The sequence below is a fragment of the Phascolarctos cinereus genome, unplaced genomic scaffold (assembly GCF_003287225.1).
Source record: "Phascolarctos cinereus isolate Bilbo 61053 unplaced genomic scaffold, phaCin_HiC Scaffold_1;HRSCAF=81, whole genome shotgun sequence".
Classification (NCBI taxonomy): Eukaryota; Metazoa; Chordata; class Mammalia; order Diprotodontia; family Phascolarctidae; genus Phascolarctos; species Phascolarctos cinereus.
In genome coordinates this window covers 1,909,283-1,933,120 of record NW_027555514.1, presented here as the reverse complement: position 1 = coordinate 1,933,120, position 23,838 = coordinate 1,909,283, and the positions used below count along the sequence as shown (strand labels likewise).

At 52.3% G+C, this 23,838-nt stretch overlaps 2 protein-coding genes across 3 annotated transcripts; one reads left to right on the top strand and one right to left on the bottom strand.

Annotated features, from left to right (window-relative positions):
• Positions 1-7,961: 7,961 nt before the first annotated feature.
• Positions 7,962-20,226, bottom strand: UMAD1 (UBAP1-MVB12-associated (UMA) domain containing 1). 2 transcript variants are annotated; one of them, XM_021000060.2, is made up of 4 exons: positions 20,119-20,226; positions 18,289-18,418; positions 12,846-12,916; positions 7,962-8,843 (listed from the first exon to the last, which is right to left on the bottom strand). In XM_021000060.2, exons 2-4 carry the CDS (start codon positions 18,368-18,370, stop codon positions 8,589-8,591), a joined length of 408 nt encoding a protein of 135 aa, XP_020855719.1. In that variant the 5' UTR covers positions 18,371-18,418; positions 20,119-20,226; the 3' UTR covers positions 7,962-8,588. The 2 variants fall into 2 exon arrangements, with proteins under 2 accessions (XP_020855719.1, XP_020855720.1); XM_021000061.2 differs by having other exon boundaries at positions 20,055-20,159.
• Positions 20,227-20,329: 103 nt separating this feature from the next.
• Positions 20,330-23,610, top strand: RPA3 (replication protein A3). The gene is made up of 4 exons (XM_021000062.2): positions 20,330-20,464; positions 21,478-21,552; positions 22,084-22,192; positions 23,333-23,610. Exons 1-4 carry the CDS (start codon positions 20,366-20,368, stop codon positions 23,413-23,415), a joined length of 366 nt encoding a protein of 121 aa, XP_020855721.1. The 5' UTR covers positions 20,330-20,365; the 3' UTR covers positions 23,416-23,610.
• Positions 23,611-23,838: the final 228 nt, after the last annotated feature.

Here is a 23,838-nt window from a genome sequence, read left to right as displayed (position 1 = left end):
CAGATCTCTTAGAACCAGGGGTCAAAGTAAAACAGAAAGACTTCACGGATTGTCTCCAAAAAGAAATATCAAAGTGAAAATTCCTAGGAACGTTATAGCCAAAATCCAGAGATTTTGACCAGGAGGTCAAAGGGAAAAAAATACTGAAAGCAGCCAGAAAAGAATTCAAGTAACAAGGAGTCCCAGTCACAATCACTCTGATTTAGCAGCCACTCCTATAAAGAAGCAGAGGGCTTGGAATACGATACTCCAGAAAGCAAAGGATCTAGGCATACAACCAAGAATAACTTACCCAGCAAAACTGAGCACAAACCTACAGGAGAAAAATGAATGGGTCTTGAACGAAAAGACCAGAGCTGCATAGAAACTCCGAAGTACAAACACAGGGACAGAGAGAATCACAAAACAGCAAACAGGAATGAATAGCGATAAAGGGTGAAACGAGGATGAGCTGCTTACATTCTAACACGGGGAGGCGATCTATGTGTCCTCTATGAGGAGAACGGAGAGACAGAAGAGGAGGAATACACAGAGGGGAGGTGGCAGGGAAAGGAAGGCCTGGAGAAATTACCTCACAGAATCAAGGTGTCCAAACAGGCCTCAGTGCAAACAAGGCAGAGGAGACAGGGATGGGGGAGCTGACATACGAACCCGATTTTCATTTGGACTGGTCAAAGGAGGGAAGAACGCACATGCACAGACACAGCTGAGTACAGAAATAAATGCAACAGGGAAATAGGAGGGAAAGGAGAAAAGGAAGAAGGAATTAGAAGGGAAACAGTTAAGGGGGTGACTGCATAGTGCTATGCAAAACAAACTCTAAGGACAGACAAAAGTGTTTAACGCTCTTTTTGAGGTAGCAAAGAATGGGAATCTCAGGGAATGCCCATTAAGAAGGGAATAGCTAAATTAGTTACAGTATATAAATGTTCTGGAACACTAACGAGATACAAGAAATGATGAGGAGAAGCCTGGGAAGATTTGTCTGAATTGATGCAGAGCAAAGTGAACAGAACCAGAACAATTTATGTAGTGACAACTACATAACATGGCAAAGGCAACAACTTGGAAGAATTAGGGAACCTTATCAATGTCATGAAAATTCCAGAGTACTGATGATGAATATATTTCCACTCCCAATAGAGATGAAGGACTCAGAATGTAGACAAACTTTTTTTTTGACATGGCCAATGCATAAATTTGTTTTGCCTGACTACACATTTGTAACAGGGAAACCTCTGCTTTATTTTTCTTCTCGATGCCAGGAGCAGGGGGGAGAAAAAAGGGAAGGGGAAAAAGGAAGGAAGAAGGCAGACTTTTGCTGAGTAAAAAAGTAATTTAAAAAATAAAGTAACCCCTTGATATAACATAAATATAACCTAATATAATAACATAAATATAACCCCAAATGCAAGTTAATCTAGGTAGTATTATTTTTTGCACAGTCCCACCATATGGGCAGCTAGGTGGTACAGTAGATAGAGCTCCAGGCCTGGAGTCAGGAAGACCAGCTTGTGTGACCCTGAGCAAGTCACTTGACCCTGTTTGCCTCAGTCTCCTCGAATATAAAATGAGCTGGAGAAGGAAATGGAAAGCCACTCCAGTATCTTTGACAAGAAAACTCCAAATGGGGTCATGGAGAGTTGGACATTACTGAAACAACTGGACAGCAGCAACCATGAGCAATGACTATCTTTCCAGTTATTTCTTCTAGTGAAATGTGTGTAAGCTATATGAAGGCAAGGATTCTTCTGATATTGCCTTCACATGTCCAGCAACTAGCACAGTGCCCGATGCATGGCAGCACACAATGAATGATTCTTGAGTTGTTGTTGAATTCTCTTATGAATGCCAGTATAATCAGCCTTGTGCACAAAACCAGTAACAGTCAGAGTCTCAGTGGGCAGAAGTCAGGGTCTACACTAACCAAAAAGATTTACTAATTTCCTTTAAGACAATCTAGGCCAATGCCACAAAACATCTTGGGGGGTTGGGCACTCAGGCAGCTTTCTGCTCACACCTCCTTTATGTGTTTATCATGTTCTAGAATGAATCTTAGTCACTTGTGAATGTATCTGACCTCTATTAGGCCATAACTCTAGGAAGAACAGGGACCATGACTTATCTGACCTTCCCGAGAGTTCTACAGAGACCATAGCAGACATTTCAGAAATGCTGAATTAAAGGGATTCAAGGACCCTTACTGAAATCCTGGGGGTAGCATGCCTGAAGTACATACAGCCAGAGAATGCTTTCCCTGATGGGTAGGATCCTGGTTTTGGATGCTGGAAAACAAAGTCATCTCATTTATAACTCAGATACTCATCTGCTTTCTAGCCAAGTTAAAAGAGCAGATCTTGCATGAATCGGGACCGCCACTCAAAGGGTTAACATTCTCCCAACTCTTCAGCAAGGTTCTATGACCCCAACACAAAATGGCGCAGTCCATTAAGACGCCAGACATTCTCTTATATGGCATCTATTTAAACATACGAAGAATGTGGTGTGATTTAATCAGCCTTAGCCAATGCCGATTTAAAGGAAGGCAAAAGAAAGTTTATTCTCCATGGACATTAAGAAAACAAAAGCAAAATCCAAATTACAACAGGTAGAAGCATAGTCCCTTTCACACAGAAAATGTCCTTTGAAAGCTTTCAATAGCAGGCTAGGAAAGCTTGGAGGCAAAATAAAACTACATTTCATTGCACTGGAACCTTGGATGACCAGTGGCATCAGAGATGGATGTCTACTGCTATAAAGCCAACATTAGAAACGTTAAGAGAAGAATGACTTTGGAGAGCAGAGGAATTGTCAGGCCTTGTGGTGAGGGTCATTTTTATTAAGCGCATACTGTATGCTAGGCATTGTGCTGCTGTACACACACACACACACACACACACACACAGAGCATGGAGTTCAAAAGTGGAATTTCTCCAGTAAAGAGGAATTAAGAGAAGTGTTCTCATATACAGATTTCTAGGGAGAAACAGAGAGCTCAATTGAGTGTCGGGGAAAAACTTGAGTCAGGGAGACCAGTTAGCGTATATATATATGAGATGGGAAGGTGAAAATGGCCAGATTTGGTCTTGACAGGTCATGGGAGGTGAGTAAGAGTGAGTAGTAAAGGCTGATGCTGAGGGTGTGAGCCGAGGTAACCAGGAGGATGGTCCCAGTGTCCTCAACAATAATAACAAAGTTTGGAAGGGGAAAGGCTCAAGTGGAAAGAAGATGAATTTGGTTGGGATATGTGGGATGGCATGCCATCAGGACATCCGGTTTGCATGATCATAGCAGAGAGACTTGGCTGGGATCATGGCTCTGGGAATCATCTGCATGAGGATGATAACTGAGCCTCTGGGAGCTGATGAGATCACTGAGGGAGATGGTCCAGGGCCTCTGGAGGGCACCCAATTCCATATCCATCATGGACAATGAACCAGCAAGGAAACCAAGAAGGAGCAGTTGGATGGAGAAGAGAAGTAGCACAGGACGGCGTCCCAAAAACCTAGAGGAGAGGGTGTCTAGAAAGAGGGGGTCAAGAGTATTGAAAGGCCAAGAAGTATCGGGACTGAGAAAAGGCCACTGGACAAGCAAATACTAAACTATTTGGAGCAGGATGTTTCAGGCTGCCCACAGCTTAGAGAATGGAAGAAGAGGAGGCATCTAGTGTAGATGGCTTTCTCACTGAGTTTATTCATGATGGCGAGGAATGACAGAGCGCCATAGCTGATGGTGACAGACAGTTCAAATGAGGGTTTTTTAAGGATGGAGAAGACTTGGGCACGTTTGTGAACAGCAGGGAAGGATGCAGTAGACAGGGAGAGACTGTATATAAAAGAGCAGATTTTTATAGTAGAAGCCACTTGTTGGAGATGCTAGAAGGGGTATGCAGAAGGGTTTGCCTTAGGGAAGAAAAGAATTGCCTTTTCAATTGAGATAAGCGTGAAGTGGACAGCAGAGAAAGATCTCAGGAATATGAGATGAGGGGAAAGAGGGAGCTGTTGCTGAACAAGACAAGACCTTCGGCCAACAGGATGAATGGAAGCTCAGGAAGAGATGAGCCACTATGGAGAATGGGCAGAGAAGAATTCAGAAGGAGAGAGTGTCTGCCTGAGGTTAACCAACATCAATCTGTTGTGGGCCCAGGTAATGGAGATCATGATTTCTCCAGCTCTGCTCATCCGCATGAGTAAGAGCAAAAGAAGCCAATGGTCAGAGCAACAAGGCTTGGAACTTGGTGAGGCAGGACTGGCGACAGGACAAGGGGGTCAAGATCAGCGAGAGGAGGTGGTGCAGAGGGGACAGCCTGGGGAAGAGCTGAGAGAGGACCTTTCAGTTCCTGAGTGCCTGGCTTCCTAGTCAGGACCTTTCCCTTCTCACTGGTGCAGTCAGTGTGTACCTTGCTCCTTAGGTTCTGCTGATGTCAAAGCCCATCTTCCCGAGCTCCTCAGAATCTCTCCTCTTCACGTCATCCCCTGCTATTTCTTCACCTTCATATGCCAACCCCAGGCTGCCCAGCCAGGCCCCATCCGGGTGCTTACGGCTCCTGCTTCCACTGAGCACTGCTTGTGTCTTGGATGCCCGGGACAGGGCTGCTGGGTCACAGGGGACAGGAAGCTGACTCGCTCTTCTTTCCTAATCTCTCCATTTTGTGAACACGAAAACCAGGTATCCTTCCCTCTGTAGTCATCATCATTTCTACCTGTGGGTTCAGACGCTCCCAGCATCCCCTTCATGAGCAGACCTGGGCCTCAGGCTGGGTGCCCTGGGGGGAGAAGAGGCTAAGGAAGCCTGCAGCTGGCCATCTTCCTGGGGACCCCCCCCCCCCACAAGGGCTTAGTGATGCTATTCTGCTAGACTGGCCTTCCCATGAGCTCATGTATTTTTGAAAACCAGTGAACACAAAATCACCAAGCAGTGCTGGCATATTCCCTTCTAGCATGACCCTCGCAGCACCTATGGCCACATGAGGGGTAAAGCAGGCAGCTTAAAACCCTGGCAGCAGCCACAGCTGCTGGTTCCCACACTGACCTCAGCAAAAGCCCACTGGTGGACTCTGCTTCTGGGCAGGCTCATAGCTGAGGTCTGTGGGGCTGGCTCAGGGCTGATCTGGAGACAATTATCCTTGGACTTACTATTGCTTGGGGGGAATTTGGTTTTTTTTGTGGGTTGGAAATCGGGTCTGGGCAGAGTCTTGCCAAAGAACTAGATTCAAGTTTCTCTCCAGGGCAAAACAAAAAAGATGTTCTGCTTTGTTTGATATAATTTGATGAGATCGACCTTGTTCTGGCACACACCCTGGGTCGCTGCTGACTAGGTAAAATATTAAAAACCTTTCTGGACAAACATCAGTGACTTGGCCTTAGGTATTTGGGAGGCTACCGCTTAAAGGTGAAATGCCTTCTTTATTAAGCACATACCCCTTCTTCCTCCAGGAACGTGAGTCAACACGGCTTTCTTGCTGCACATTAAAAACATTCGTCTCCTCTGGGCACAGAGTGCTTCATGTCACAGATTCTGGGCTCCCAGATGGCCTGGCTCTAAGGCTGTGGTGTCATGAGCACAGAGCTCTCCCTTACACACCAAGATGCCAAAAGCCTTCATCTCTGGGGAGAGGACTGAGATCGAGCCAGGGCTGGCTGGGAGGCACAAGCAGTGGATGGGGCATGAGGGGGACTAGGAAAGGCCCCCTTCCTGCAGGTGGTGTCTGAGCTGGGAAGGGACAGGTGCCACGAGGCAGAGGGGAAGCACGTCAGGCATGGGGACCAGCCGGGGCACTGGTGCCCAGGTGGAGGACAGAGCCCTGGCTGGGAGGAACAGAAAGACATGTGGAATCATTGAGGAGAGCCAGAAGGGGCCGTGGGGGGGGTCGCTGCAGAGTAGGGAACCAAGGAGCAGAGGCTGAGGGCCTGGCCCAAGGGACACGGAACCTTTTATTTTGTTCCAGTTCTCAGAGCAGGAGCTTCTGGAAACAGCCACGATCAAAATCAAAGGGAACCTTAAAACTCATGTCGGATGTTTTAGGAGAGAAGAACGTCTAAGCAACTTCCCCCTAGGCAGGACAATCAGGGATTAGAGTTTCCAGTAGCAGGTGAGTCGTTCTGAATACTCTCACACTGAAATGAAATAACAAAACCAGAGAACCTTTCCTGGGGAGAACCTTGTCTTTAAGTTCCCACACATGCAGTGCATGTGAGAGGCATGTGATGAATAGTAAATGGTACTTCACTTGTGGCTTATGTTAGAAGGTGCCCTTGCGATCGTTATTCCCATTTTACAGATGAGGAAACTGAGGCTCAGAGACCTGACCAAGGTCCTACAACTAGGCAGTGTCAACAGACATCATTCGCACCCAGGTCTTCCTCACTGGAAGGCCAGCACACAATCCATCAGGTGACCCAGCCTCTCGTTGCTCTGCCAAGGGCACAACATCAGCGGGTCCGTGGCATTTATCTGAAACCTCACCTCCCACGAGAGCAGGGAGGGGGCCGCCATCTTACCCATGGACTTACTGATCCAATGTCTTTGCCAAGGAAGGTGCGCAGGAAGGGCGGGCCCCACGCGGCCTGGAGCCCATCACCCACCCTCTCTCAGTCTTCCTTTCTTCAACTGCAAAGTGAGAGGCGTGGGCTCACTCCCTAGACTCTCCACGAGTCCGCGGAGCTAACCCGGCGTTACAGTTCGTTTATCTAGAACCCCACTTTCCAAAGGCCCTGATGATCTGGGCTTTCCACACAACTGACTGTGCTATGACATGTGGAAGCACCCCTCCAGCACCTCCGAGCAGGTGACCTCTGCCCCCAGGAGGCTGCCCTCCACGGGCTCCCTCCCTGTCTTCCTGCTTAGTGAGGCGCTTTCTTTTCAAAGCTGCTTCTGTTGAAGATTGCGTTTTACATTTCTCTATATCACAGACCAGATTATTCACTTTCTCAGTCCCCGATAAACTCATACACTCTATGCAGACACGGAATAATATAGAGGAAACCATTCTCTTAATGTTCCATATTTTAATTCTCGTTTATTGAAATAGAATTATAAATGTTTTCTGCAAATAATAGTAAATTTACAACAAAACAGGGATGGATGAAATGTGTAGGTATCTTAGATAATATCTGACAAAACATTCAGGAAAAGTGGTTAAAGTGTAAAAATATATCCATTGGGGCATGTGAGAAAAGGTGATCACACAAGAGCATGTTATAAAAATAATGCTCATTTCTGCTGGTGACATAAATAGCAAGCAGGTCCTTTACAATCCCCTCTTCCAGGCGACATTTTCATAAAATGATGCTGCTGTCTTGTACGTGCACAGACATCCAGCCTGCATCCTCTCCAGCAAGTGTAGACGCACGCGCGTTCCCTCCACCGCTGAGCAGCACTATCTGGCACACGTGGATCAAAGCAGCCTGAGACGCATGAAAAATTGACATCTCTGCACAGGTGGACACCGGGTGGGTCCAGAGGCAGGAGTTCATGCACTCCTTTCTTATCTGGCGCCCTCAGTGAACATGGGCATGCACCATGGGCCCCAGAAGTCTCGACCGCCAGGTTAATGGCCACGCAGCCGCTGCCCTGAGGCAGCTGCTCGGTAGTGGAGGTGGAGGGAAACAGGTCCATTCGAGGCTTGCACCCTCTGCCTCGGAGTCTGAAAAATGCTTCCATCTGCATCGGGGTGGCGACCTGACTGATGATCTGCAGTCATACATCTCACCCAGAGACATCTTCCTTAGGAAACAGAGGCTGACCAAGACGGCTGATCTGTGCATAAACCAGGGACATGGGTGGTGATGGCAATAATAATAACAATAATAATAATGATGATAACAACATTCGCTATCATTTATATAGCACTTTGCAAAGCACTTTACAGATATTATCTTGCTTAATTCTCATAAGAACCCTGGGAGAAAGGTGCTATTATTCCCATTTTATCGATGAGAAAACGGAGGCTGGCAGAAGTACAATGACTTGTCCAGGGTCATACAGCTAAGCAAGTGCTGAGGGCCAGATTCAGACTTGGCTTTTCCTCACCTCTCTCACATGAGGAAGCCTCAGATAAAAGTCCTTGAAAAACAAAGCCAATGAGGGGAAGGGAAAAGGCAGAGCCAGGCAGATGGACCCTTCCCCCAGACACTCAGCCAGCAGCCCGGCCCGGGAGGGGACCACCACGGGCCGGTGGATGCCGAGATAGGCCCCTGCACTCTCCTGAAGTAACACTGACATGGAGCTCCCCGACCACAAGGCTGTGAGATGTGGAGTGTCAGAGAGGAACACACAGAGCCTCGCAGATGCCTGCTGTCAGGTGCGATGTTTGGCTGGAGAATTTCCCTGCTGAGCTTTTCCAAAACACTGAAGAGCACATTCACGTTCTCCCTCCCGCAGGGGTGGAGCAGACTCTGGCCTGGTCTGAGTATCTGGTGTAAATGTTGCCAATTCCAAAATAAGGTGACCATACAAATGCATGTGAAAATCAGTGATTCCTGAAGGTCCTGAACATTAATAATCATGTGAAAACACTAAGCGCGACAAGGTTTCACACAAGAACATTTGGCAATTAAGATGCTCACGCACCTCGTCCTGCTGACCCATTAGGGGTTACACAGCACGGAATTTTCCAGAGTAAAATCATACAAAAATCGTGACAAGTTGTCAGTGAACTCTGGGGTCAGTAAGTGGCTCGGGAGGTCGCTGGCGGCGCCCTGCACTGCCAACACATGGGGCGCCAGGGTGAAGGGCACGTCCCTGAGCAGCTCCGACGCAAGGGCGCTGTTCTCCATCATCTGGCCTTCGGAGTCCTTCAGAGGGCCTGATGCACTGCCATGGGGCTGCTCTCCCACATCTGCCTACAGGGAACAAAACCCACACAGTGGACATTGTAAACAAGGCTGTGAGCCCTCTTGAGGAGGCCTGCAGTGGCCTGGGCATGGCATCTGACGATATGATGACCAACGAGACACATGCAGCCCACTGGAGGAGCCGCATACAAGCCGACTGCCCAGGGCAAGAGAAAGGCTTGGCTCCGGAGGCTGCCAATCCAGTGCTGCTGGCCTCCCCTTCCGCCAGGCCCCTGGCTCCCAGAGCAGCCTCAGGGGGGCACCCTTCTCTGTGCATTTGCTGGGGTGCTACCCCTGCCCCGGGATGTCTTTTCCTCCCTAGCTGCCTCAAGGCCACACCAGCTTCCCGGAGCAGCTCTGGTCAGCTTCTCCTCCCCATAGATGGACTGGACCTGCTGCATGCGCACAGACACACGCAAGCGCACATACGCACTCACACCCACATGTCACACCCACACTCACTCACTCACTCACAATGCACTCTCGCACACATCTACACACCGCATACACACTCACTCACACACACCACACACACCCACTTATACACACTCACACCCATACCCTCTTCCAGGCATGTCCACGCCCTGCGGGAGCCCTGAGAGCTCTGTCCTAGGCTCTTCCCTTTTCCCTCTGTACTCTCTCCCTCTTACTGCTTCTGCTACTGGGATCTGGGAGAAGACCACACCCAGAGACAGGAGTCACATCTCACTGAACTGACTTGGTATGTGTTTTGTGTCTCCTTCCCATGTTTGTGTTGTTTCCTCTTAACAAACTGTTTTCATTCTTCTCTACATCCCAGGGTCCAGCCCAAGGCCTGGGACACCCCCTAGGGCAAGAGTGGGGAACCTTCCGCCTTGAGGCCACAAGTGGCCCTCTAGGTCCTCAAGTGCAGCCCTCTGAACCCAAACTTCACAGAACAAATAACTTTAATAAAAAGATCCGTTCTGTAAAACTTGGATTCAGTCAAAAGGCCACACCCAAAGACCTAGAGGGCCACACATGGCCCTGAGGCTTGCAGCTTCCCCACCCCTGCCTGGGGACCTAGCGAATAAATGAGTTACACAACTGACTGACAGGTGCAGGGAATGGGATGTCCCAAGGTCCTTCCTGTTAAGGATCTGGTGTGGCAGCCACAATCATGCCAACCCTAGGGGCTTTCCCTGCCCTGGATTGGGGGAGCTGATGCACAGATCTTTCACCGTATGACTGGCGATAAAGAAAGTATTGTGGATTCACATCAGTATTTGTGGTCACTGAAGTGATGTTGGGGGAGCGGTGGGAAACAGGATGCACAGAGGGCCCCATGACCTGGTCCCTCCCCAGGGAGAAAACCACTTTGCCGAATGGGCCAGAACCAAAGCTCTGACAAGCTTCAAGCTTGGAACACTCCCCTGGGGCCTCCATCTGCCAGGTACAGGCCTGCTACTTTGGGAAGTCCATTCCCCTCCCGGGTCCCGTTTCTATACCTGCCAAACCAGGAGCTGGAATCCTACCCTCTCAACAGCCCCTTTCACCTTTGCAAGACATCACTCTCTCCAAAGTTCTAGCACACCACTTGGGCTTGCTGGCTCAGGTTGGACTGACCGGCCACAGCCAGAACCACTGTGCCCTGACAATGTCGGGATGTCACTGGTCCTCTTCGAAAACAAAGGACAATTGTAACCAATTAATAAGCCTTCACCACCCTTTCTGAACAGCTGGTTCATCCCATGTGGAACCGAGCCTCACCCTGCCAATTCTGTGATTTTACATCATGGAATGTGAAACTAGAAGCTGTGGGGAATGCATGGTAAGCGTAGAAGATGTGAAGACATATTCTGTATTGCATGAAATAGCATCTTCAGAACCAAGAAGATGGAAATGACTCAATAAGCTTTTGGTGACTCAAAATTTCCCCAAGCTGCAGCCCTTCAAACACTTGACAACCACTGGCAATCAACCCCTCCCACCAGGCTTCTCAGGCTCCACATGCAGTCCATCACTGGACACACGTTTATTGGGTGACCATAGCATGCCAGGCACTGTGCATCAGACGCCCCGCCCCCAAAGATGCTGGGGATATATAAACAGGTCATCATCCCTAACCAAGAAGCCGAGAGTCCCAATTCGCTCAGACTGTCTTCCTCTGAGCCAGGCTCTGCTTTATCCCTGTCTTCCCCTAAGCTGTGGAGACCAGGACTGACCACTAATCCAATGGGCTGCCCAGGAAGAAGACTGTCGCCTGTCACCCCATGCACTCGGGACCCTCCATCGGAAAGCCCTGCCAGCCGAGAGCTCCAGAAACCTTATCTTGTCATCCAAGGCTACTCCTTCCCCTTGGCCCTCACAGACAATGCTCCCCCAAACAGACAAAAACAAAATGATCCTTCACATGCCATTGAGATGATGTTGCTGATTCTGCTCCTAGGGCCCACATCTTTCATGTCCCCCCATGGGCCTGAATTTCCATTCACTTTCCATGGCTTTAATCATCTTTGCTGTGTTGACTGGGAGAGGACACAAGTAAACCCCCCTTCCCCCATAAGGCATTCCGAGACTCTCAGGTGGCTTCCAGACCTCCGTGGGGTTCTGTGTGAAGAAGGAAGGACAGGGAGTCCCTGCCGGCGAGGCTCTAAAACAACTTAATCCTGAAGAGAGATCCCAAAGCGTCAGGATCAAGGACACCAGTCCTCCATGTTGGACTCTCCTTCACTTTCTGGACAACCAATGAGAGAACTCCCAGGAGAAGGGGGGGACACACACCAGGGGCTCAAAGAACCCAGCCTGGCTTGGCCAACAAGTGCATTCCATGCTTTTCTGAAATATTCTGGGAGGCTACATTCCCCCAGGCTGAAAAGCCCACATGGGATTCACCCACGTCTCTTCACATTTCTAGTGGAGTACACATGTCTTTTCTCCCCCCCAAAATCCAGCAGATGGGTAGGGTAGGGATTGGTGTCCCCATTTTACAGATGAGAAACCTAGGGCTCTTAGCCAGCACTGGACCTGGAAGTCAAGGCCCAGCCTGCTTGTCTCCTGACGCCTCTCCTTTCTGCCACATACTCCCCAGCACTGCATCGAGGCCAGGTCTGCCTTACATCCCAGCATCACCAACACCTGAGACCAAACGTGTTCGCACAGTCCAAAGGGAGGCCCAGTCAGACAGAAAGCCAGGGCATTGTTTCCTCTTTTAAAATAAGAACAAGCAAAGGACGCTGCCTTCCTTCTTCCACACAGCTAGAAAACTGGGTCTTTGGGGACCACTGGGGATGTTCTGCTGCAACACGCCTTTTCAATCTAGCAGAGAATATGTCTTATCCATGTTTCAATTATAATTAATGCTATTGTTACAACTGCTGCCCATTAAATCTGCCACTCTACAGTGACCCCAAAGAACACGCTGGCTGTTATTAGAGTGTGATTCCAAAGAAGGCAGAGCTGCTTCAGTAAACACAAGGAGGAAGAAGGGAGCCCTACATTCCATGCTGGAGGCTTGAAAGATCTTTCGTGTCTCTGTCAGTGCCATGGGGCAGCTGGGGGCCTCCTGAGGACCCCAGCAAACCCTGTCACTCCCAGCCACCCACCTGTTAGTGATTATTGTAGCTCTGCCTCCACAGGCACAGGCTGTCATGTGGGACGCTCATATGGAACAAAGTTGGTCAGGGGTGGGGCTGGGAGGCGGGGCGGGGGTCTTTTTCTTTTCCATCTTCCTCACCTTCATCTGTTTTGGACAATGACTTGCTTGACTAAATGAGAGTAGATGACAATATTTCACAAGCTTGGACATCCCCATACAAATGATGACTTTGGATAATCACTTTGGTTTCAATTATGAGACACGTTTAAGCATATTAGGAAAATAGGAACTTTGCTTCCAACTTTCATTTAAAGTAGGTTGGGATATTACCCAAGACAAGGTCCTTCTAGCAAAGCATGTAACGTGCATGGACACAACTCTCCCTTCACATTGGTCTTTGGAAGTCTAAAAAGACTCGTCGCCAAAGACACAGAGGAGAAGGTGCCGCCTCTTACCTGGGAGGGCTGCTTTGCTCCTTCTGAGGGGCTGCCTCCTGGGGATGCTTTCTGCTCATTCTCTGTGTCACCTTCAAAGCAAGAGGAAAAAAGGACCTCACCAGTGTGTTGCTGGTCCCAGCTGAAATCACTTTTTAAGACTTTCTGGAAATCAGCTGGAAGCCAAGTTCATGTTTCACCATACTGAGGAACACTGGAGCTTCTTACAGAGAGAGTCTGCAAACAGATTTTGCCCTAAGATAAAAACTGTTCTGTTACATATAATTACCGCCGTACGTGGTGTACATCTAGAGAGCATAACATCTCCACATGTAAACACATATGCACACAAACAAGGGGATGCACTTTTCCACCACAGCTACTGGTTGTGAACAGTGATGTAAAAGAAAATAACGCTTTGAAAGAAGATATAGGGGCAATGAGGTATAGAAATCTATCCTGCCCTACAGGAAAACAGAAGGAGGAGTGAGGTGATAGAAGGGAGGGCAGATCAGGGCAAGAGGTATTCAGAAGTATGCCATCTTGGGGGGTGAGGGGAGAGATGGGAAGAAAGTCTGGAATTCAAGATCTTGTGTAAGTGAATGTTAAAAACTGAAATTAATAAATTAACTTTAAAAATTTTTTAACAAGAAAATGCTTCCGAAGCTGGAGAAGCTCAATCTCTCAATCTACATTGTGGCCAATCTTTTTGGGTGCAGGGTTGGTCACAGCTGCCATTCTCTCAGGCATCCTATAAGAACGAGGTCTTCATGGAGACATCTTAAGAACCATCCCCTCAGCCACCATGTTGTTATCTCGGGTGCAGGCTTCCTTGGGGATGTTTGGTCAAGGTCAGAAGCTCTTCTTGTTTTTTTAGTGACACTTCTACTTTCTCAGGAAGTGTATTGGGGATAAAAATGGGCAGCTATAAATGCAGACTAAAGAAACTCAACCTAACTACTTGAACAACTGTTAATACCAAAAATGTGGGAAATGGATAGAAAAGCTGGCCTCCAACACAGATTATCACCATTTCCCATGTTAACAAATGTAAATGAATCACAATGTGGAAATCCAAAGAGCAGAGAACTCACATCAGCCAACAAAGCCCTCTCATTCCTCTCCAGAGCCCCCCGCCAGGCCCCAAACCCTTCTTCCCAAGCAGGCCTCACCCTCGCCCTAGAATCCAGCCCTCCAGACCCTCGTTGTAGGTCTCCTACCAGAACCTCAATTGAAGGAGAGCGCCCAGGCCGCCACGTCTCATTCCTCTCCAGGCCCCACTCCAGAGCCATCCGCCATGTCCTGGTGCTTTTGTCTCCCTAGCCACCCCCTCCCCAGCTTCCTTTTATGTGTTATCTCCCCCTATTAGTACGTATGCCCCATCTTCCTTTCTCCCAGTATTTGTATTCTCAGCACTAAGCACAGTGTAGGCACACTGTCAGCACATAAGAAGCTCCTGCTTGCTGAGTGAGCTTGCTCACCTGGCTAAGAGTGTGAAGCTGCAGAGGGAGGGATGGAAGACTGTAAGTGAGATCACTTCAGTGAAAAGGGGAGAAGCAGCAGAAGGAAAAACCTATTTGCAGGAAACTTGGTGGGACTGGCCAAAACAACTGGAGGGGATTTACGGAGAATTTCAGCAACAATGATGTCTTCACGTGGCCTCAGTACCCTCAAATCTTTCATGATTCTTGTCACTTTCCCCCCGCCTGGAACACCTTAATCCTTCTCAAAAATATCTGTGTCTAGGATGGAGTACGAGGACACTGGATTTAGGACTAGAAAGAACCACAGACCAGGTTGAGTTCCCTTCTGGGGTTTTTTGAGGGGCCGGTGAAGGTGCAGCATCTGGCCCATGATGACATCGATGTGGGGAACAACTGGCACGGGAACTCCTCCCACTAAGGTAGGTTGGCATCTCCCCAGACCCAGAATGCCGAGCTCTCTGGCCCCCTCTGCCTCTGGAGGCCCCGGCCTCCTTCAAGCCAGCTCAGATCAGACCTTCTGCTACAGGGCTTTCCCGGTCCTCCCCCTCCCCCTCCCCCTCTCGCACAATCACCTTCCCTCTCCTCCGCTGCCATCTTGTTCACGTGTAGTCTCTCCTGCTAGCATGCGAGCTCCCTGACAGCAAGGACTATGGTTCTGCTTGCATCCACAGTTCTTAGCGCTGTGCTCCGGATACAGCAAGTGCTGACCATATGGCACAGTCCTGGAGAATTGCTTGGAGCACCAAGAAGTTAAGTGACTTGCTCACGATCACAGAGCCAGCATGGGAGGCAAGATCTGAAGCCAGGTCTTTTTGCCTCTGAGGCCAGCTCTCTATCCATGACACCATATTCTGCTGTTCTACAGAGGGCAAAATTGAGGCCCAGAGAAGGAATCTTTGTGTCAAAGATCACAAAGGCAGTAAGTAGCAGAGCTAGCGAGGGATTATCAGAGATGAAGCAAGATATCACAGGGATCTGTGACATGTGTGTGTGTGTGTGTGTGTGTGTGTGTGTGTGTGTGTGTGTGTGTGTGTGTGTGTGCATGCATTGGCATATGCCTATCTATCCAATGACAAGGGGTGGAAGAAACTCAAGGAAGAAGACAAACCATCTCGGGGCCTTTCCTTAGCAAGCAAGATCCCTTATTTCAAATTATCCATTAATTCTTCAAAATCAGCATTAGCTTTAATACACTCTAGCAGTTAAGGGGAAACACCCCAAAGGAGCAGCTATGGGCGGTCTCTGAGCCCACCAGATATAGTTAAAGATGTCAGAAAAATCAATTTAGAGCAAGATTCCAGAGCGACTTCTGACCAGAGGCGTTCCACGGTGCTATTACACAAATGATCTGGCAGCCGGACTGGCCCACCTTTGTGAGCCAGAGAAGGGGCCACAACAGGGTCCTCACTCTCCTGTACAATGACACCGCCCCCCCCCAATTCCCAGCCAAAGACCTTCCGGAGCACACCCCCTGACTGTCCCCTTCCAACAAAACCAGGGCCCAAAGCTCTCCATGCTGACACCCAAGGCGCCCACCTCATTTACAAATGAGACAAGATGGCGAGAGACGGTCTCTGAGGAGGGCTGAGACTTTAGAAAACCGACTCTCAGAATCGGCCAAAAGACGAGCCATCGCACAGAGGGAATCATTCATCTCAGGACCCGAGTTTTCTGGCCAGGGACCAGCACGAAAGGCATCACTGAACAACCAGGTCAACCCCACGGATTAACCAGGATTAAAGTCTTATTTTCTCATCACTCAGATGGTGCAAGCTGTATTTGAATTTCTGGACCCTCTACAAAACTGGCTTTCAAAATGAAAGTGAAAGAAGTTGGCTCACAGAAAATATTCATTGCCATTTATCATATATCCAAGCAAAAGGGACAGATGCCTTCTCTCTCTTATTTCTTGCCTCAGAAGAAAAGCACTCTACACAGAGATGCAGAACAGGCAAGACACACACATGCACACGTGTTTACACATGGACACACACACACAGACACACAGAGTGAAATGAAGTCAAGGGACACACCATCCGAGAAGCAATGAAGGCTTAGAAGAAAATGACAAGAGGTGAGCAAATGACTTAGTTTCTCCATCTCCTGCTGGCTGCCCTCCCGCGGACACCAGCTCATGAGAAGCCAAGATTGCTCCGTGTCTACACGACACTGACGATTTTGGTTCAGTGGGACTACAGAGATAAAACAGGGCACCGGCCTTGTCTCAAGAGGGCTGGAATCCAGCAGAGGAGGCGGCCAGGAAAGCCCCCCACTGGTCTCCTCATTTCTCCCATCCTCCCTTGCTCATACATAGTAGCTGTGTGTTAGACTGTGAGCTCCTGCAGGGCAGGGACTGTCCTTGGCCTCTGCTTGTATCCCCCAGCACCTGGCACACTGCCTGACACCCAGCGGACAGGGAAGGACAGGGTGTAAAAGGGCAGAGCACTCCCCGAAGTGGGGCGCAGAGGCCTGGAGAGGTCAGTCAGAGGGAGTGGAGGGCCGAGCACCTCAGCCAAGAACAGGAACAAGCCCGGACATTCACACGGGCCTTCAGACTGTCACAGCGCTCCAACATGGTTATCTTATTTGCTCCTCACAACCGTCCTGTGAGGTAAAGCTCAAGCATGTATATTATCATCCCATCTTACAGATGAGGAAACTGAGGCTGGGATGGGTTCGGTGACCTGCCCAGGGTCACCCAGGGAGGAGGTGTCTGAGGCTGGATTTGAGCTCAGGTCTTCCTGACTCTAAGTCCAGCACGGTGTCCGCTGTATCAGCTCACTCATTCCACTTTTGCCTTTCTGTGTATCCCTAGTCCTGAGCTCAGAGCACACAGTAGGCACCACAAAATGCATACTGACCAAATGACTGACTGATAGTACCCTCAAACGAGCGGGGGCCCCTGGGCAAAGTGCCCACCTCAGGTTCCCTCTAAGGTCGATGACAGAATAAAAGCGTCCACTTGCCTGGGCTGCCGTGAGCCCAAAGGGAAAGGCCCGGCATACAGTAAGCGCCCACTCAGTGTGCTTCCTCCCTCCTCTAAGGAAGCCAGGCGGACACAGGAAAGACTGAAGGAATCATGGTCTCTCCCAAGACTGGATGTCCCGGGGCCTGGGACAGACTGTGGGCCACCCCATTGGGAAAGGGGAGGGGGTCCTTGCTCGTCCCTCTTTCTAAGGAAAAGGATTTGTCTGTGGACTGACAGCCTCTCAATGACCCCCTTTATCATTCCCAAAGTGGGCATCATGTGTGGGGGCTCACGAGGACCCCACAGGGACTCCTCCTGCACCCACATGGCAGCTCTCCAGCCTCTTCACCTCCCCCCTTCTGCAAGTACACGCAGTACTCCGTCTGCTGTCTGGGTACCTCTGCACTGGCCATCCCTCGTGCCTGGAAGGCCCCCCTCCTAGCTCTATCCACTGGGCCCTCCATCGCCACCGTCTACTTGAAGCCTATCCTGGATCCCCACCCCCAATGCTGGGGCTCTCACTCTAAAACCCCCTTGTACTTGTAAACATTTGTATTTGTTAGCATTGTATTTATGCCTCCCTGAAGCCAGGAAGACTGGGTTCCAATCCAGCCTCAGACACTGACCAGTGGGGCAAGCCCAGCAAGTCTCTTAGCCTGTGTGCCTCAGCGTCCTCATCTGTAAAATGGGGACCCTCCTTGGCGTGGGGAAGATACCATGAGAGCCTGTGCTCAGCACAGTGCCTGGCACACAGTAGGCCCCTGGCAGACGGAGGAAGCCACAGTCCTCAAGGCCCCGCTGCCCTCCTGGGCGTCATTTTAGGCCAGAGGGAACCTCTACCAGATTTGTCTAATTCAGCATTTTAAACACCCCTCCCCCCCCAACAAGTGGGTGTTTCCAATTACTCTGAAGCTCTCCCTCTGAGTCCCTGGCCTGTTCTTGGCTTCCTAGAGATCTTTTACTGTGATTCCTGGAAGGACAGAGGGACAGGATGGCCTGAGCCCAGCCTCACCCAAAAGGACGAATCCATCAGCTTCCCTCTCCGGCACCGGCACCTTCTTGGGCTCCGAGGGCTTCCGGAAGAAGTGGAACATGGTTGGCCTGTTCCAGGCCCCGCGTGGGGCTCACGGCTGCGCAGGAAACTGAAAAGCACAAAAGGGACCTTGGGAAGCCCAAGGACTGGAAGGCTGTGAGATGTCACTGGAGGGACAAGGACCACCACCCCTGCACTGCGCGGCATCACGGGGGTGTGAGAAACAAAGTGGGAACTGGGGGGAGGTCTGTGGCAGCCACAGGCGATACAGAGCCTGTGACCAAACACCTAACCCCACTTTTACCAAAAAGTGCCGGAAACACCCCTAAAGAGAAGGGAAAAGCTCAGACTTCTCTGGGACAGAGGGGCCCAAAAAGTTTGTGTGGACTTCCAGATGGTGGTGGGGGGGGAGGGACCATGCCCCCAAGCCCCACAATGTAGAAGAGATAGCTGGGGGGAGGGAATGCACCGAAGAGAGGAGGGGCTCACACACATGTGCCCCCACACACACTCACCATCTCCAACACACACCTGCACACACACCCACCCACCCTCTCAAACATACACATACACTCACATGTTCATGCAGATGCACACGTACATTCTTCACCCTCTCAAACACACACACATCACACACGACCACGCATGTTGGCACACACAGACCCATGCCCATGACGGCCCAAGAGGTCATCAACCACTGAAGGCAACAGTCAAAGCCCACACCCAACACAAAGAGAAGACTAACTCCCACCCTGAGGCAAGCCCCTTCCCTGCTGCCTGCCTCAGTTTCCCCATCTGTAAAAAGGGGCACAGGGTGGAAGCACTTGCTAAGCACTAAGTAGGAAAGCTGACTTCGCTGAGTGAATCCCGGGCAGGCCACCCAGCCTACCCTCAGCCTCAGTTTACCCATCAGTAAAATGAAGGTCCTGGAGACCAGAGACTAAAGCAGGGGCTACAATGGTGGTGGAAATTAATCAGATAGCCCTCACCCGGCTGACTCCAATTAACGAGTCACGGGATCGGTCACGCCAGGGGCAGCCGAGTGGCGAAGTGGGCAGAGCACCAGCCCCAGAGTCAGGAGGACCCGAGTTCAAATCCGGCCTCAGACACTTGACACTGGCTAGCTGTGTGACTCTGGGCGAGTCACTTCAGCCCAAAGGCCTCACCAAAAAGTAGTCCTGTCCACGAGTGGGAAGCTCCTCCCTCCCTCCCTCCCCTCTGGATATGCTTTCCTCCACCCCCACAGAAGGGAAGCCGCCTGAGGGCAGGCACCGGGTGTCGGGGCCAGAACAAGAGCTAGTGGGAGAGAGGACCCCAGCCCTTCTGCAGCCAGCGGGCAGGGGCACAGAGGAGGGGGGCGGCAGAAGTCCCGGGGGAGGCGGGTCCGGAGGGCCGGGCCCCCCAGGATCGTCCCCCCAGCTCCGAGCCATGGGGGAGGGTCAGGGCTGACGCTCCGTCCGGGAACCCCACGCAGCCGCGAGTGGTCGCCCCCCTCTGCAGGCGCACGTCCTGCCCTCAAGGGAGTTTGCGTCCTAACGGGGCTGCGGCATCCTCTGGGTTAAGGGTCGGCCCCCCTCTGCAGGCGCTCTGCGGGGCACGCTTCGTCCGGGGTCCCAGGGACTCCTCCCTTCTAAGAGTGGCCCCGTGGGGGCCTAGCCGCAGGGGACGCCGGTGAACACTCCCGCTGCCTCTGTCCCTCTTTACTGATGGGGAAACTGAGGCGGGCGCGCGGGCCCAACACTCACGGCCAGCTCCCACTCTCGGAGTCTTTCGCGCACTGGCGCGCTGCCCGCCCCCGCACCTCGGTACCTGGCCCTGTCGCGGTCCCGCCTCCTTCCCCTCAGGGCTACTTCCGGGGCGCGACCCGGTCCCGCACCCTCCCTCCTTGGTCGTCAAGGCACTTCCCCGGGACGCCGTTCGTCACCAGGAAACCAACACCGACTTCCGGTGGACGGTGGGGGAGGCGGGACCAACTTCCGGGCAGGCGCGGCCCGGGTTGGCGCCGCAGCCGGAAGTCCCGCCCCGGGCTGGCCCAGACCCCGGCACCTTTCCCGCCATGGCGGAGGTGCTGGAGCTGCCGCGGACGCGGATCGGAGCCGCGCATGTGGCGCACTTCATCGACCGGCCCGTGTGCTTCGTGGGGCGGCTGGAGAAGGTGCGGGTGTCCAGGGGGGGCAGAGACCCCCACCCCTAAGGCTCAGATCCCCCACCCTCCGCTGAGGCCGACCCTGGCTCTAGCTCTTCCCTCCCCCCCCTTGCCCTGCGGCCGCTCCCCCACCCTCCCCGCGTCATCCCCGAGGAGGGACCGCGCTCCGCCCTAGCTGGGTGCTGCAGGCACGGCTTCTGTGGCTCCCGGCTCGGCACCTCGCCCTGGCCGGGCCCGTAGCAGGGGCCAGATCGGGAGAAGGGGAGCCAGCCCTGCCCCGAGAGCTTGGCTTCTTTGGGGAAGGACTTCCCTGCTCTGTCCGAGGAGGAGGAGGCCGAGGCGGGGCGGGGGTCGCCCGCACGGGCGGCGTCACTGTCAGGACCCCAGGACAAGAGAGTGTGGACGGGCTCCCCGAGGCAGGGAAAACCGAGCTGGGCCTCGACATTGGAGGCGGAGGGGAGGAGGCTTGGGGGACAGCCAGCCCTTGTCGGGGACCCCGCAGAATGTCAGCTTCCATTTGAGGGCGAGCACATGCTCGAGGCTGGACTCCGCCTGTGCAGCGCCCCGAAGTCAGCCCGGACGGTCAGAGTGGAGGGGTGGGGGGCAGCGGTGATACCTCCGGGGCATGATGGGAGCCGGGCTTAGCCCTCTTTGTGCAGAGCCCGGAGGCTCTCCTGGTGGTTAGGGGCTGAGGCTGCGGTCCAGAGGGGCAGACTCTGAGACTCCATCAGCATTGATTAGGCACCGGCCGGAAGGGATGTCTCCGGGAGGCTGCGCCAGGGAGGTGGGCAAGGGCCTCTCCCTGGCCCGTCCTGGCCGCCCGGCATCGTCCAGGGCCCCCGTCCAGAAGGCCCCCCGGTGCAGAGGGGTGGCAGGCTGGACCGGCAGACCGGGGAGGGGCACTCGGGGTCACCTTAGCCCCGACCGTCCCCTCTTGCTTTGGTCAGGACACGAGGCCCCGGTGGGCTTCCTGAGGGCCCTGGCCGGGCTGGTCTGGACGTGATCCCTCGGCTGTCTTTCAGATCCACCCCAGCGGGAAGTCTTTCGTCCTTTCTGACGGAGAAGGCAAGCAGGTCACGGTGGAGCTGGCGGAGCCGGTGAGTGCAGAGGAGGGGTGGAGGCCATGCCAGCCGCTGGTCACACTGGGATGGCAGCAAGGCGCTGGGCAGTCCGCCTGCCCGGGAGGGAGCTGCCCGTGGATGGCACAGCTAGCGGATAGGACCTGTTGTGAACGTGGGCGGCACGGGGTGCCGAGGTAGAGTAGCAGACGTTCAGATCCGGCCTCAGACCCTGGACGGGTCCCATCTCCCTCAGTCTCCTTAGCTGTAAAACGGGCCTCATCATAGCACACTCTTCCAAGAGCGGGAAAATGCGATTAAGCACCTGGCACACAGTAGGCGCTTAATCGCATTTTCCATCCCCCCAAAACACTCCTGCTTACGTGGGGGGCCCGGTGGCCTCTGAGGGTCCGTGCAGAGGCCTTCACCTTGGGCTCATGGCCGCTGCTGGCATAGCTGCGGAAGGCTCTGACCCCCACCCGGTTCAGTCAGCGGTCCCAGGTGAGGGAGACCCTCTCTGGGGAACCCGGGGGCACTTGGGGTCAAGCAGAGTCTCGTTTGCCTCGTCAGCTCGAAGAGGAGATTTCTGGGATCCTGGAAGTCGTCGGCAGAGTGACAGCCAAGGCAACCATCTTGTGTGCGTCCTATGTGCCGTTCAGAGACCACAACAACAGCTTTGGTGAGTCCAGGCCCCCCCCTTGGCTCCTGCCCCCGGCCCTGGTGTCCCCGCGCTCTGTGACCCACCAGCCTTCACCCAGCTCCCAAGGTGACCTTGTCTCACACACGCACCCTCAAGAAACCTCCATGGCTCCTCAGTACCTCGACTGCCCCTCCCTGTTCTCCATTCCAGCCAAACGTGCCCATTCCTTTTTAGAAAGGGTTTTTACCTCCAGACGTTCGCAGACTACCTACACTCACTCTGGGAGAGCTTTACCTTGACGGTGCAGTGACCTTGGTGACCTCATCTTAGAAATCTGCCCTCTCTCCTTCCCACTCCCACGCTGCCACATGCGGGCCTTCCCTCAAGCCCGTCTGCAGGAGCACACGGTCCTTGCTCAGCCGCAGCAGGCGGTGTGGTGCCTGGGCTGCGCCCTTCTGGCACCCTGGCTCCCTTGGTCTGCACGGCGCTGCGAGATCCACCCACGTTCCCATTTGGGTCACCAGAAGGGCTGCGTCCGGGCCTGGCAGCGACCCAGTGGGCTCCCCAGCCAGTGCCGATTCCACGTTGCGTCGGGTGCCCCACCCACATTTACCACACTTCTTTTGGGCTGTCTTGACTGGTCTGACGATGATGAGAATTGGGGCTGGCTTGGAGCATTTTTTCCTGTGGCTGTAGAGAGCCCCGGTTTCTCTTGAGACTGGCTGCTCCTATTATAAACCATTTAATCACAGGGGAATGGTTTTGTTCTTAGAAAGTGTAAACAAATACCTCTTCAAGACCTGTCTTAGAGAGATTGGGTACAAAGATTTTTTCTCCAGTTAATGATTTCCCTTTTCATCTTATCTTTTTTCATCTTGGTGGTCCGATTTTATCCCTTGATTGGCCTTGAACTTTTCTTCTGCCCAGTGCTCTGATTGGTCATTTCTGCCATGCTTTTCTGATTTATTTGTGGGTAGGTCACGTTTCCATTTGGAGCTCGGTCTTGGTATAAGGTGCAAGGTGATGATGGCGCAGACAGGCAGGGGGACAAACCTGACACTAAAAGTCCCAGGAGACTAAGTGACATACTCCTAAAGAGTGGGTGGGTAGAACTGACCAGTGACCTCATCCGTGATGTCAACATCACAAGATGGTGGACAGAAACCTTCTTTCTCTTAGACCTCAGGCTGTACAATGATGCTCTCAAAATCATCCATGAGTTCCCGCAGTATTACCCATTTGGGGCCACACCGCAGGACTGATGTCTCTGACTGGCCTTCCTCCCACCGACCGCCACTGCGCCTCTCCTGGCCTGCAGCTCCCAGAACACTGAGGCCCTGGTGGCCTCCCAGCGGCAGCCTCAAATGACTGTCAGTCTGTCTTATGAAGTGAGCTTTGGGTCCTTTCGCCTGGGCAAACAATTCTGCTTTATTAATAAAGAACAATTATGTGCTCTAGAGTTTTGAATGGAGTCACTTTGTGGGTGGATGGAATTGCTCCCTTGGCCGGCCGAGGGGGGCCAGAAGCCTCCCCGTGTCCCTCCGGAGCCACGTGTGTCCTTCATCAGCTGCATTAGGCCTCTGGCCAGGCTTGGTTTTTATCTTCACCAGTCTTTCTTTGAGCCTCCACATCCCCTTGCCAAGATCCGCAACACCCCCTGCCCTCTCCTCTGGCCCACCAAAAAA

What these genes read in the sequence shown, in the direction of transcription:
- RPA3 (XM_021000062.2), top strand. Translation starts at nt 20,366, where the DNA reads ATGGCGGAGGTGCTGGAGCTGCCGCGGACGCGGATCGGAGCCGCGCAT. An exon ending in CGGTGGAGCTGGCGGAGCCG is followed by an intron (nt 21,553 to 22,083) that starts GTGAGTGCAGAG and finishes TTGCCTCGTCAG; the next exon opens with CTCGAAGAGGAGATTTCTGG. An exon ending in AGACCACAACAACAGCTTTG is followed by an intron (nt 22,193 to 23,332) that starts GTGAGTCCAGGC and finishes TCTTTCTCTTAG; the next exon opens with ACCTCAGGCTGTACAATGAT.
- UMAD1 (XM_021000060.2), bottom strand. Translation starts at nt 18,370, where the DNA reads ATGTTCCACTTCTTCCGGAAGCCCTCGGAGCCCAAGAAGGTGCCGGTG. An exon ending in TGATGGATTCGTCCTTTTGG is followed by an intron (nt 12,917 to 18,288) that starts GTGAGGCTGGGC and finishes CTTGCTTTGAAG; the next exon opens with GTGACACAGAGAATGAGCAG. An exon ending in GAGCAAAGCAGCCCTCCCAG is followed by an intron (nt 8,844 to 12,845) that starts GTAAGAGGCGGC and finishes TGTTCCCTGTAG; the next exon opens with GCAGATGTGGGAGAGCAGCC.